Raw genomic sequence first — 15,878 nt, 5'->3', positions numbered from 1 at the left:
GGAATTATTTTACCAGGATCTAGATTTACTAACAAGTATGTTGGATTAACAACCTAATATGAATTCTAAAACAATGAAAATAAACACATATAAAGTTAGAAAACCTTCCAGTGGGTGCAGCGGAATAATATGACTCATTCCATGATGCAGAATTTCTATAGTCTTACATACTATGATTGAGGTACCACTTGATGTGTGTGGCCACTACTCATCTCACAAGGATTTCGAAATTTTCTCTCTTTTCTCTCTTGAATTTCGTGGCTTATGATGCATACAAGAGAAGAGAACAAAGGTTGCTTTATATAGGGAGAAGGGAGAGCACAACTTTCCAAATAAACAGTTTCCTCTTAACTGTGTAATTGATTAACTGCTTTATTTAGTGTGACCCACCACTTTCCTATTATTGCTAGGCTTTAATTAACAATTACATGGCAATTAAAATTGAAAATAATAATTGGGAAACACACAAATAGGTGCCGGCCATAGGGTGAAATGGGCCTCACTTGGATTTTGCAGTTTCCTCAATTTTATTTCTATTTCTCCAAAAATGCCATTTTTCCAATTCTAATCATTTAAATGCCAAAATTAATTATTTAATAACTAAAATAGATTATTAAATAATATTGTCATTTAAAATAATTATTAATTAGACATACAGAGTCTCTTAATTAATAATTAAACCTAGAAACCCTTTTATTTACGATTTCATCCTTACTTAGTGAGAATTCATAAAGTAGACATAGTCTAACTTTTAGAATTATAATTGATTAATTAAAATCAATTAACTGAGTCTTACAAGCAGTATGGTCTCAACTAGAATGGGGACCATGGGTCTATATAACCGAGCTTCCAATAAGTCGAACCGAATTTACCAAGTAAATTCCCTAACTTATTAATTCCTCATTGAATCCACACTTAGAACTTGGAATTGCACTCTCAGTCATATAGAACACTCTATATGTTCCACGATATAGACACGTCATTAGTTATCCATTGTTATAACCCTAATGTGATCAATGATCCTCTATATAGATGATCTACATTGAAAAGGCACTACTGTTACCGCTACACCTTCAATGTATTTTATCCTTAAAACACTTAACCCTGTATAAATGATATTTCAGCTAAGTGAAATGAGATCTCCACCATTTATCTTCGTTTGGTTAAGCTCGAAGGAAATCATCCTTTACTTCTATTTGCCAAATAGAAGCTATAGATTCCATATTTATGTTAGCGCTCCCACTCAATTTTACTATCGTGTTCCCAAAATGTACGTATCACCCCGACCAAAAAATAGGCCTAACTAACAAATCAAAGAACACAAATAACACTCTTGAGATCGAACCTAATCATATTAGGATTAAGATCATTTGATCTAGGATCAACAGGTGATATTGAATTGAATAGATATTACGGTAAATTTTAACATATCTAATCAAAGTTCAATATCGGTCCCTTCTGATGTATACTCCATACATCCGATACTGGTAAACTTTGCCAATGTTCTGGAAAGGACATAACACTTTTCCAAGGTGTAAGAATACTTATCGCTAATTATACCATGTCAGTCTAAATCCAATGTTCTGACAAATCAGGGAATAAACTTTTGAACATATTTATTAAGATTATATTCCACTGTGTTGACAACACTATAATCTTTAACAAACTCATATGTTCTGGACTTAAAAAAAATTCATACATTATATACATATAATCATGAAATAAATCATGTGAACCATGCAACATAAAATGTTATTTCTAATCTTTATTAATAAGTAAATCTGATTATATGAAATGAGTTTTATTTAGGGCATAAAACCCAACACGCATGTCATTGGCCAAAGATACTTCACCGACATCTTTAGGGTTGTATTATATTAAATATTAAATAATATTATGTTTGGATAAAATAATATAATGTATTAATTTTTACGACCAAAAATTTTAATACAATGTAAGTTGTATTATTTAACATAACAAATAGTCTGTATTAACTTGTATTATAATATTTACAAAAAGTCCAGGTTCAACCCCAATCTTCAACCCATATCCTGAGACCTGGACCTAAACTAGAACCCTGACCCGAACGCGGATCTGGAACTCGACCCGAACCCAGATCTGGGACTCGACCCAAACACGGACCTGGACCCAGATTTGAACCTGAACCCAGACCCGAGATCCGGATCCAAACCTGAACCCGACTTGGACTCGAGACCCGACTTGAGACCCAAACTCGATCCGAACCCAGATCTGGGACTCAACCCAAACCCAAACCCAGATCCAAGACTGGGACTGGACTCAAGACCTGGATCCAAACTCGAACCCAACCCGGACTCCGGCCCCGACTCGAGACCAATACCCAACTCGAGACCCGAACCCAGTCTCAAGACCCGGACTTGGACCCGGGATCTAGGACCTTACCCGAGACCTGGACCTGGACCCCAAACTCGGACCCAGGACCTGGACCGAACACGGACCCGAACCCAGACTTGACCCAAGACTCGGACCCCACACTCACACCCGAACCAAGACCAAACTCAAACCCGCACCCGCACTCAGACCCAAACCCCAAACCTAGATGGGACCCAAGTCCTGAACGGGACATAACAGTACCCGGGACCTGGACCCAGATCTGACCCAAGACCAAACCCAAATCCCAAACCAATCCAGGATAGAACCCGACCCCAAACTCGAGCCCATACCTGACCTGATGAGAACATGAATTTAATAAGCATAGGAGATCAAATCTAAAAGTAAAAAACAAGTGATAAGAGTGAATTCACATGAGATATCATAGGAGATCAAATTTATACATGAAAAATAAATGATAAGAGTGAATTTTGAAAATTTATTATGTTCCAAGTTTGTATCTGTTGGGATTTTATGCCCTAAATAAAACCCTTTACAATCTAATCTGATTTGTCAACAATAAAAGATTAGAAATCATTTATGCTTACATGTTGTATTCATGTTTATGGTTTAATTTATATATATATATACACAAAATCTGTTAAGTCCAGAACATATAGTCATTCGCAATTACAGTGATGTCAACATAGTGGAATGTGATTGTGGTTATATGTTTCGAAAGACAAAGTCCATGTTTCATCAGTGCATTGGATTTACACTGATGTGATAATCAGCGATGAAGTGTACTTACACTTTGTATAAGTGTTATGTTCTTTCCAGAATATTGGCATAGTATACTAGTCTCGAATGTATGGAGTATACATTGGACTGGACCGATATTGATCTTAGTAAAGATATTATAATGCTTACCGTTATATCTTTCCAAGTCAATATCACTAGTTGATCTTAGATCAAAAGATCTTAATCCTGATATGCTTAGGTTCAATCTCAGGAGTACTATTCATGTTCTTTGATTTGTTAGTTAAGCCTACTTTCGGGTCAGGGTGATACGTACATATTAGGAACATGAAAGTATGATTGAGTGGGAGCGCTAAACATAGATATGGAATCTATAGCTTCTACAGGTATTTAGAAGTAAAGTGATGATTTCCTTTGAGCTTAGCTAAATAGATGTAAATGGAAGAGCTCTTATTTCTGTGATTATATTTTAGTTCACTTAAATATCATTTACAGGTAGCTAAGTGTTTTAAGGATCAAAATACATTGAGGGGTGAAACGGTAAATTAGTCCCTACTCGGTGTAAATCATCTATATAGAGGATCTTTGATTATTTAGATTATAACGATGGTTAAATGTGATAGCGTATCTATATGGTAGAACATATAGAGTGTTCTATATGATTGAGAGTGCAATTCTAACTTCCAAGAGTGGATGCAACAAGGAATTAATAAGCTAGTGAATTTACTTGGTAAATTCTTGATCAGCTTATTGGAAGCTCAGAAATATAGGCCCATGGTCCCCATTCTAGTTGAGACCATACTGCTTGTAAGACTCAGTTAATTGATTTTAATTAATCAATTATAATTCTAAAATTAGACTATGTCTAGTTTATGAATTTTCACTAAGCAAGGGCAAACTTGTAAAGAAAAGAGATTCTAGGTTTTATTTATTAATTGGAAGACTTTATTATGTCTAATTAATAAATATAATAAATGGTAATATTATTTAATAATTTATTTTAGTTATTAAATAATTAGTTTGGGCATTTAAATGGTTAGAATTGAAAAATTGGCGTTTTTGAGAAAATAGAAAAGAAAATTGGTAAAATTGCAAAATACCCAAGTGGGGCCCACTACATCATGGTCGACCACTTAATATGGATTTTCCAATTAATATTTTCATTATTTTAATGCCCAATAATTCCTAACCTAAACCTAGTGGTTACCTATAAATAGATAGTGATGGCTCACACTTGTTAAGAGATTGAAAATCAGAATTTTTGCCTTCAGAAAAATTCAAGCCATCACTTTCCCTTCTATAGCAGACCTCTCTCTCTCTCTCTTTCCTTCTTCAAGTTTTTCGAAACCCTTAGTGATAGAGTAGTGTCCACACGCATCAAGCGGTACCTCAATCATAGTCTGGAAGATTATGAAGAATCCAAACTGAAGAGAAGGACATTCGGGCTCAGATCTTGATGATACTCTGCGACAGAAAGGATACAAGGGTTAGAGATCTGAACAGAAGGAGACATTATATTCCGCTGCCACCACTGTAAGGTTTCTTATACTTTATATGTGTTTATTTCATATCTTTTTAGAAATTCATGTTTAGGATGTTAAAATAACATACTTGTGAGTAGATCTAAGATCCTGGTAAAAATAAATTTCAACAGTATCACCTACATTTTTAACTAAGTAAGCTATATTTTTGTATTATTTATCTGAATTTTCATTAGAGATACTCTTAAGGCGCTTAGGATCGGCCACCGAGGATGAGGCAAAAAAAAGACTTCCTCTTAAAAAAATATGTCATCTTAAAAGAATGGGCTAATAATTAATTTTCCAAGGCCCAATTACTATCTTCTAAGACTACATTTGTAATATTTTCAGCATATTTGTAATTTTTTCAGCACATTATCTTTCTTTTCTCAAGCTACACTTAGCCATATTCCTAGGCAGCCTAACGCAACTGCCCATAAATTAGTTAAGTTTTCTCTCTATGTTTAGATAAGGGATTATTTAACAAATACACAAAAACAATAAAAAAAATTATAAAAATACAGTTTTACAGAATTTTAAATATTTTATGATTTTTTTTATTTTATTTATAGAAAATACGGTCTTTTTATATTGTACTCTTATTAATTTGTTGTTAATTTTTTATTATCTGTATGTTATTTTTTGTTATTGTTTTGATGTTATTTAAATGTTATTTTTATGTAATTTTCTTGTTGTTTTCGTGTTGTTTTTATGAAAAACTGTAAAAATATATATAAAAAAAAATTCTTTAAACGTAAAAATATAATTTTTTTTTTTTATAAAAAATAGTGTCTTATATAATTATCCCTTAATAATAAAACTATTTAGGTAGAAGATGATCCATATTTGTATGACTTGTATACTGGATGCTTAGTTCTAGTTTAATGGATGCAGGATTTTCTGGAAAAAAAAATAAATAAATAAAAAGCTCAAAAACTATAATTCACCTACAACTAAAATTATACACAAATATTATATACATTAACGTGGCACTCTTTTTTTTATTTATTTATTTATTTTTTTAAAGCGTGGCACCCTTTTTTAAAACTATTTAAATGGAGATATTATTACTCATACGTGTCTAGCACTATAATTTTAGTAGAAAAATTTACGCCATGAGACGTTATCTTGTTTTTATTTACGGAAATGGTCTTATATTATTTAATTCTATTTTATACCGTTATTGAGTTTAAAAATAGATACCTCGTATACCGTTTTTCTTGTTCTATATTTTATGCGTGCATTACAGCTATATTTCTGCTATATTTCAAAAGCTACTTTTCTCTCTCTCTCTCTTTCTCAAACGATAACTTCCCTTCTCTCAATCATTTTTTCTTTCTCTTTCTCTCTTTCTCTCTCATTACTTTTCTAGTCACTATCTAAGGTAATTTCTGAAGTGAGTTTCTCTCTCTATATATATATAAGTATATATACATATATCTCTTGTGATATGAACCATCAAGATCATGATAATCTTTTCTTCTTTCTTTTTGGTTTTTCTTTTGTTTTCTCTGTTATAGGTTAGCTTGTGTTTTGGGTTAGAGTTGATTTTAGGGTTTTGCATTTGTGATACTTATTCAATATATATGTTTTTTCATATTTCAAAATATATATTGAAATTGTTAAAAAGAAGAGGTAATGTCAATGTATCTTAAACAATAAAATAATATAATATAGTCTAAAAATTAAAAAATAAAATCATAGTTTCAAAGCTAACTAATCAAAATAAGTAACTAGAAGTGTATGGGATAAAAAATTATCTTAAACCAATTTATTTTTAATAAAAAGTAACTAATTGATATATTATTTACATCAAAAGCAACTAAAAGGTTAATACATGTTTCTCACATATTAAATGGTTATTTTATTATTTATATATGTATAAAATTTTAAAATAATCTTTTTACTAAAAAAGTAACCAATTGATTCTAATAATAAAAAAAGTAATAGCAAAACTACCTTATTCTTCTATTTTGTTGTAGCCGTACCCTTAAGTGACAATTAAGTCCAATGAGTACCAATTCAAAAATATGTAGCAATATATTATTTGATATTAAAAAATTATTATTTATCTTATTTGTTAATTAAAAATATACAAATTTAAATAGGAAAACAAAATTAGTTTTTCTTTAATTAAATAGAAAATAGAGAAAAATAAAAATAAAAAAAAATCATTTTTAATACGTGATCTATTAATAATATATCACTGCGTGTTTGAATTGACATTTAAAGGTACGACTACAACAAAATTATAAGATAATGTAGTTTTACGGCTACTTTTTTGGATTAGGGTTAATGTGTAACCATTGAAAATTTTAAAGTAATTTTATCGTAAATATCCATTTAATTTAATAACTATTATAAAATATCACTAATCAACGCAAAACTTATAAATAATGCTTTGTACTAATGTTCATTATATATACGGTTTGAATTTAATAAAATATTTCTAGGGAAAAGAGAAAGAATTCAATCAGATTTAAACCCTCAACCTGGTTACCAAGCCCAACAAGTGTTAATTTAAATGTTTATTTTTCTAATTCAAAACTAATTGCACTTATCTTAAAAATTTATTTCATATCCATATTCTCAAATCAAAATAAATATAGATACCACTTTGATTGAACTTTGAAGCCAGGACCATGTATAAAAAATGGTATAGTGGCATTTGAGCTTGCAAATATTAGGTATCTTAAAACCTTTAAGTTGGATTAAGAATAAAGAATGATTGTTAGCAGTTCTTGAGACTAATTGTTTGGTAGCGGACCTAGCGGTTCATGCTATACGTAATCAATTATCTATCATTACTACAAAAATTATTTTTCTTGATATTTTTAAATAGTCGTTCAGTATTTCCATCGGTTTCTATAATTGTCGCATATACGATCGTCGCAAAACAAGCAAAATAAACGACAATTAAAAACCGTCGCTAATGTGGACTTGACAATTTTATCTTTTCCTAGCAGAGCAGCAGAGAAGATGATTGCTTTTTATCTTTTCCTCTTATTTAATATTTTGTATGTATTCATTATTTGACAATTTTTAATAATATTTTATAATTTGAATTTGTTAAATATAAATTAATTTTATAATATAATGAAAAATTAATAATTTTTTTTATTGAATATTATTAAAAATATTTAGTAATTATAGGGAGTTATTTTTTGTATGATTAGTGTTTATTTTTTCAAATCTCACTCCTGCTAATGAGTTTGAAAAGCATGATTGGAAATGTTACAACAATAAAATTGATTATACTTTATTACTCAGTGGCAAGTCGCAACAGTACATTTATTTATTTTTCATAAAACTCAATTTTTTATAAGAAAAAAAAAAGTAGATAGATAGATTCAAAAGTCTAACTGGTGATGATTGTTTTGCTGATCATGAGGATAACCGTCAAGTGAAGGTGGTGATGATCTTCTACTAAATTTGAGAATACCACATTTTCTAAGCAACCAAAAGCCAAACCTCCCAAGCTCAAAAAGAACAACAAGACCCATCAACCACAGCACAACAAAAACAGTCCTCATCTTAGTGGGAGCCTCATAGAAAACTGCTATAACATATGTGGCCACCATGGAAAGTATAGCCAATCTAAGCCCAGCCCGTAGAGGAAACCCACTTGTCAGCACAGAAATCATCCCAAGAGAAGCAAAAAACCCAATCGCATTAAACACAGTAAATATAACAAACACGTGTGGATCACTCGCCATAACTGCTTCTCCTTCCCCAACGTTAAGTGCACTTTTCGTATTTATTAAAACGGCGTCGTTTTTGGAGTAATAGTCAACTGGTGTATTATTAGAGAAGCCACTTGGAGGGCTTAGTATGGCTTGGTAAGTCATTGTTGCTATCAAAACGGCAACCACCATAAGTGCGTTTTGGGTTTCTATGGAGGATTCTTCGATTTCTTTAGTTAGTTCTCTCCAAAGGGTTATTATAAATCGAAAAGAGGTACACTTATTATTAGAATTAGAATTATTATTATTATTATTATTATTATTATTAATATTGTTTACTGTTTGAGTTTTTTTATTAATGGCGATTTGGTTGGATTTGAGTGCTCCTGCCTTTTGAAACGTTTCGATCATTTTGATCATGTGATTTAATGATCCAGTACTGTTGTCGTTTTGAAGAATGAGATCTAGAACATCTCTAGGTGTGAATCCAGTTGTGTTTACAGGATTAGTGTTTATTATTATCCCACCAGCTTCTTGGGCGTCATGATCACCAATCAACAAATCGATGGTCTGCATGTGCATGGGTAATTATAATAAATGATCAAATTTTAAACTGTAAAATATTACTTAGAATTGAAAGTAAAACATATTATCAATAATCTATATATATACATTATATATGTGTATGAATTATTGTTAAAGCACCGATGTAATATTTATAATTGGTTATCAATTTCCCATATCATTTATCAAATTAAAATGTGTATATATTCAATTACACACTAATAGTGGTATCACCTAAGCGCCAATTCTAAGGGTAAGTAGGCCTGTGTCGGCTCCGGGGGAGCCCGAACTTTTTTTATTTATTTATATATTCAATGTAATTATTAAATATATTTTTATACTCTTGAAGAACATAAAATGTCCTTGGCCTAGTGACATTAATTTGCACCCTCTTAAGTTCTTCGCTTGTTCTGTTTTCCCGAGATATGAACACTTCCAACTAAAATTTATCAATCATTACTACCAGACCTACTCAATTTATTATATTATTCATATATCAAAATATATATATAATTAATTTACGAAGAATGTTGTTGAAAGTCAATTTTCTCTTTTTTTCAAAAAAAAAAAAGGACACTATAATTTTCGTCATATTGGGCTCCTATTTTCCTAAAGACAGGTGTCTTATGGTGTTTAGCACCTTAAGGTGTCCCGTAATATTTCTCTTATTTTTAATATTATATTTTCATTTCTACTAGTATTGAATTACTTTGACGCTAATGCAAAGTACATTAATTGTATTCACGGTCGGCCCCCACCATGAATTTTAGTAGGACTTAGAGAAAAAAGATTGGATATGTTTTTTAAAAGCACACAAAACCGGTCCCTTTATATTATACATATATATACACAAAATATTATATTTAAATTTATTTTATTATTGAATAATATAGAATTAATTAATATGAATATGCCTAAAACGTTTTTGCATATATAACTAATCTATAATAAATGAAAAGAAATTATTATGAGACACTTTTGTTTTTAGTACAATTTAATATCAGGTCTAACATAATTATTAAACTTAATAACTAATATAATAAATTATTAATTAATTATAAAGTATCACATTGATATAGTAATAGTATTATTGAACACATTTTAAAGTGTCAAATAACAATCCTTTCAATAAAAATTAAAATTATTCTAATAACACCTATTGATTAATTTGCAAACTATATGTATGCATAACATATATATCTCTAGCCAATATTTAGTGGACTGTACAACTAGCATGATATATATTATTGATTTTAGAAATGATTAATAATAATAATAAAATACTTTTAATTGATTGATTCTTTTGATTAATTATAGGAAATTAAAGAAAGGATCTCTGGATCTCGGCAGTACTTTCCTTTTTCACTATAGTTTATTATACTTTTCTTTGGTGTTAATTAATAAACTACCGATTCCTTAACTTTTAACACACTAGAAAAAGTTGTTCAAAATAAATATCACACTAGAAAAAGTTGAGTTATTATTTAAAAGAAGAAAACGTGAAATATATTGCTCTAATATATAGTTACCTAAAAAGCTTACGTTTTCATATAACCATATATATATATTATATATGTATATATATCAATCAAATAAAAGTAGAGTGAACTTGCCTGGTGCTGTTTATGAAAAGTAGCCAAATGCAAAACCGTATTTCCTTCTATATCTTTCCAATTAACTATCTCCATTTTCCCAAGCTTTCGAAGCTCTTCAATCAAAACCCTAACAGCCTCAAACTGGTTATTCTTCACAGCCAAATGAAGAACACTCTCCTCTCCCACAGTCACTTCCGAGACAGACTCGGGACAAGCCGAAACAAGCTCCCTAAGAACACTTACTTGACCTTTCATGGCAGCAAAGTGAAGTGAAACTTTCCCATCTTGTCCCTTCAAACGACAAACATTGGCTCCAACAACACTAACAATCTCTTTCACTATCTCCACATGTCCATTGGCCGAGGCCATGTGGAGAGGGCTTAACCCTTGTTGGTTAAGCTCTTGAGCCCATTTCGGCCTTAGGGAGAGAAACTCTTTGGTTATCTCTGTTTGTCCTGCCATGCATGAGATGTGAAGAGGAGTTTCGACCGAATTTAGGGTAACTCGGTCGAGTAGGAACGGGTCTTCAAAGAGTAATGAATGGAGTTTTGTTATGTCACCGGTGAGGGAGGCTTCAAAAATTCTTTTTGGCTCCATATTGATTAGAAATAAGTGTTGTTTTAATTTACGTTGATGAAGTAAATTGTTATATAGAGTGATTATTCGTAAGGGTACGTAGTAGTGTTAATAAAGGTATATATTTCTTGTTTATTAAGTTATGCGAATGATTATGTAATCAAAGTACTTAAAACAGTACTATCTTGGCAAATACCATCTAAGAAGTTATGCCTGGAATGATGATATATTTGAAGAATTGCATAAACTTTTTTTTTTTTTACATATTCAAAAAGATAAAGGAACCTATCTCTCTATGTATATATATGACATGTATTGACCTCGAAGCGATCATTTTTCTTCCCCTATTTTCCCAATAGTAGTCCAACTGTACTTAAGGAAGTAGAGAACATAGCATAATTAGAGACATGTCCGACTTTGAGTATAAGGAATGAATTATCCTAAAATCTAAGTTCTTGTATTATATTAAATAATAAATAATATTATATTGGGATAAAATAAAATAATGTATTAATTTTTACAATCAAAAATTTTAATACAATGTAAGTTGTATTATTTAACATAACAAATAGTCTGTATTAACTTGTATTATAATATTTACAAAAAGTCCAGGTTCAACTTCAATCTTCAACCCGGATCCTGAGACTTGGACCCAAACTGGAACCCTGTCCCGAACACGGATCTGGAACCCGACCCGAACCCAGATCTGGGAACCCAGATCTGGGACTCAACCCAAACACAGACCTGGACCCAGATTCAAACCTGAACCCAGACCCGAGATATATCCAGATCCAAACTTGAACCCGACTCGGACTCGGGACCCGACTTGAGACCCAAACTCGATCTGAACCCAAATCTGGGACTCGACCCAGACCCGAACCCAAACCCAGACCCAAGACTCGAATTGGACTCGAGACCCGGATCCAAACTCGAACCCAACTCGGACTCTGGCCTTAACTCGCGACCAAGACCCAACTTGAGACTCGAACCCAGTCTCAAGACCCGGACTTGGACCTGGGATCTAGGACCCCACCCGAGACTTGGACCTAGATCCCAAACTTGGACCCGGGACCTGGACCGAACACGAACCCGGACCCAGACCTGACCCAAGACTCGGACCCTGCACTCACACCCAAACCAAGACCAAACTCAAACCCGCACTCGCACTCGGACCCAGACCCCAAACCCAGATGGGACCCAAGTCTTGAACGGAACAGGACAGTACTCGAGACCTGGACCCAGATTCGACCCAAGACTAGACCCAAACCCCAGACCGATCCAAGATAGAACCCGACCCGAAACTCGATCCCATACCTGACCTGATGAGAATTGACATGAATTTAATAAGCATAGGAGATGAAATCTAAAAGTAAAAAACAAGTGATAAGAGTGAATTCACATGAGATATCATAGGAGATCAAATTTAAATGTGAAAAATAAATGATAAGAGTGAATTTAAAAAAATTATTATGTTCCAAATTTGTATCACCTACATTTTTAACTAAGTAAGCTATATTTTTTGTATTATTTATCGGAATTTTCATTGGATAAGCAATTAGGATCAGCCACCGAGGATGAGGCAAAAAAAAGACTTACTTTTAAAAAATATGTCATCTTAAAAGAAGGGCCTAATAATTAATTTTTGGCTAATTAGCAATTTTTTTTACCGAACTTTGACATGTACTAAATTATGCCCCCTGAATTTTTTTGGCTATTAAAAATTCTCCCTGAACTATTAAGATTGTTAGATTTAAGGACTATTATCTAATTTTAGTAAAAAAAATTCTAACATAGATTAAGTTTAGGGGGCATGATTTAGTATATATCAAAGTTTGAGGGGCATGATTTGGTAGATATCAAAGTATGGGGAGCATGATTTAGTACATAAACAATCACTGAACCAGTAAAATTGAATGAAATTAGATCAAAGTCCTTAAATCTAACAATCTCAATAGTTCAGGGGGAAGTTTTAATGGCCAAAAAAGTTCAGGAGGCATGATTTGGTATATGTCAAAGTTCGAGGGAAGGGAGGGGAAATTGTTAATTAGCCTTAATTTTCTAAGGCCCAAAAACTATCTTCTAAGACTACATTTGTAATATTTTCAGCACATTATCTTTCTTTCCTCAAGCTACACTTAGCCATATTCCTAGGCAGCCTAACTCAGATGCCCACAAATTAGCTAAGTTTTCTCTCTATGTTTAGATAAGGAATTACTTAACAAATACACAAAAATAATAAAAATAAAAATTATAAAAATACAGTTTTACAGAATTTTACATATTTTTATGATTTTTTTATTTTATTTACAGAAAATACGGTCTTTCTATGTTGTACTTTTATTAATTTGCTGTTGATTTTTTGTAATTTGTATGTTATTTTTTGTTGTTGTTTTGATGTTATTTAGATGTTATTTTCATGTTATTTTTATGTAATTTTCTTGTTGTTTCTATAAAAAACTGTAAAAATATATATAAAAAAAAATTCTTTAAACGTAAAAATATAATTTTTTTTACAAAAAATAGTGTCTTATGTTTTTAATTATCGCTTAATAATAAAGCTATTTAGGTAGGAGATGATCCATATGTGTATGACTTGTATACTGGATGCTTAGTCGTCCGGACTCACTTGTCAGCAAGATTTTTAAAGCAAGGTACTACCGTAATGGTACCTTTTTTAAATGCTGAGTTGGGGAGCAATCCATGTTTCGTGTGGCGAAGTATTTATGAAACTCAAGAGATCGTTCGAAAAGGGACGAGATGCAGAGTTGGTGATGGTTCTCGAATTAATATAGTGTTGGATCCGTGGCTGCCGAATGAAGACAATCCAAGAGTAACTACGAATAATCTTGCTTTTATTGATCAAAATGTTAAAGCACTTATAGAAACTGATACGTTGGCTTTGGATGTTGACTTGGTGCATGATATGTTTAATGAAAGGGATGCTAACTTGATTCCTAGTACTTCCTTGTCTTCAAGTCGTTTATGTGATGTTTGGTATTGGTAGGCATGGCAAAAAGATCCATTCATTCGGATCGGATCAGTGATCCAATCTGACGGATCATTACTGATCCGAAACATTCGGATAGTTATTGGATCTTGGATCAGATCCGACCTGCCCCGCTTAATTTTTTTACGGATCGGATCTGACCCGATCCGTTTTAAATATATATTTTTTTTTTTAAAAAAAAAAAAGATTTTTACTTTTTAATATATTTTTTTAAGGTGTAAGGCCAGTGGAATACCACCATTAGACATATATGATCTGCCCATAGACCACACTATATATTATTATTTTAATTAATTACTCTCTCAATTTAATTCTTATATATGCGTACATATATATATAAAAATAAAAATATATATGCATACTGGCCATTCTATATTTTAATTATTTGATTATAATAATTATTATTATTTGCAAAATTCCCTACCTTCTTCGAAAATCTTAAATATAAGGTTATAATAAGAAAGTAAAGTAACAAATATTATACACAATAGATCGATTTATATATAGGCACTGTTAAATATATTAATTTGTACAATAATTTACAATTTTATATTATATCACTTTTATATATGTATGCAACAATAATTTAAATTTAATATAAACATATTATTAATTAATAAGAATAATATTTAATTTTTGTTTGTCAAATAAAAATACTAATTAATTAAATATTATAATAATGAGTAATTAATACTATTATTTGACTCTTAAATATTTAATTATTTAAGGGGCATTTGCTAATATTTTTTATTTTTTTTTAATTTTTTAATCATAAAAATAAAAGTAATTTTTTGTTTTTAAAAAATATGTGTTCTATAACCATTTTGTTTTTTTTTTTTAATTTTAAAAATTGATAAGAAAAATATCACTACAAAAAATCTTATTTTTAATCACAACAAAATTTCTGACTAAAAGTAAAAAAAATTGTAATTAATTATAAATCATCATTCTTATGTTGTGACTAAAATAGGTCCATCACTAAAAGTATTAGTTACAAAAATTACAATTTGTTGTGACTCAGCATAAAAAATCTTACTTTTATTATTAACATATTTATTTTTTTGTAGGAGCCGTACACAGTAAATCTTGAAGACTAGAAGAACAGCATGTAAAAAGTTTATAGTTAATTTCATGTATTTTTTTAGAGGAGATTTATTTCATGTAATCATCATACTACATTATTATTGATGATTATATTAGTGGAATTTCTAAATTTTGGTAAATTAATTTTTCAATAGTAATATTACATTTTTATGTGATAAGAATTTGATATATTTTTTTTTATTGATTTTGACAAATAAAATAAAAATATATAAGAAAAAAAATAATGCATTATTAGTTCTTAAACAAATAAATTTTGGGAAAAAAATATAAATTTAGATATAAAATATATTTTTTTTATTTAAAAAAAAAGTTGGGTCGGATCAGATCCGATCCGTATAAGGCGGGTCGGATCAGATCCGATCCGAGTATCTGATCCAGCGGGGCGGGGCGGGGCAGATCCGTATATGATCTGGATCAGGTCGGATCAGAGTCGGATCAGATCCGACCCGCCCCATTGACATTCCTAGGTATTGGAATTGGGAGAGGTCTGGCCATTTCTCAGTAAAATCAGTTTATAAGTTCTTACACTTGAGCGAAGAGTTCGGTGCACATGATGATAATTCCGTCTTTTGGAATACTCTTTGGAAGCTAAGTGTTTCTCCGAAAGTGAAAGAGTTGTTTGTCGTACCCACTTCTATTGGCCCCCAACTCTCACACAAGGCTCAAAAGAGAGGAATTTAACCTTAAAATAAACAATTGTTATTCATTGAATAAGCCCAAA

General features: G+C 31.1%; 2 protein-coding genes across 2 annotated transcripts; both read right to left on the bottom strand.

Moving 5' to 3' along the window:
* Nucleotides 1–7,911: 7,911 nt before the first annotated feature.
* On the bottom strand, nucleotides 7,912–9,019 carry LOC115709977 (uncharacterized). The gene has a single exon (XM_030638261.2). The coding sequence runs from the start codon at nucleotides 8,891–8,893 to the stop codon at nucleotides 7,979–7,981; it is 915 nt and encodes a 304-aa protein (XP_030494121.2). The 5' UTR covers nucleotides 8,894–9,019; the 3' UTR covers nucleotides 7,912–7,978.
* Nucleotides 9,020–10,291: 1,272 nt separating this feature from the next.
* Nucleotides 10,292–11,235, bottom strand: LOC133032141 (ankyrin repeat-containing protein BDA1-like). The gene is made up of 2 exons (XM_061105990.1): nucleotides 10,489–11,235; nucleotides 10,292–10,306 (listed from the first exon to the last, which is right to left on the bottom strand). Exons 1-2 carry the CDS (start codon nucleotides 11,065–11,067, stop codon nucleotides 10,292–10,294), a joined length of 594 nt encoding a protein of 197 aa, XP_060961973.1. The 5' UTR covers nucleotides 11,068–11,235.
* Between the last annotated feature and the right edge of the window lie 4,643 nt (nucleotides 11,236–15,878).

The sequence above is a fragment of the Cannabis sativa genome, chromosome X (genome assembly GCF_029168945.1).
Source record: "Cannabis sativa cultivar Pink pepper isolate KNU-18-1 chromosome X, ASM2916894v1, whole genome shotgun sequence".
Classification (NCBI taxonomy): Eukaryota; Viridiplantae; Streptophyta; class Magnoliopsida; order Rosales; family Cannabaceae; genus Cannabis; species Cannabis sativa.
The sequence above is the reverse complement of the archived record's forward strand: the minus strand, read 5'-3'. Positions and strand labels throughout refer to the sequence as shown.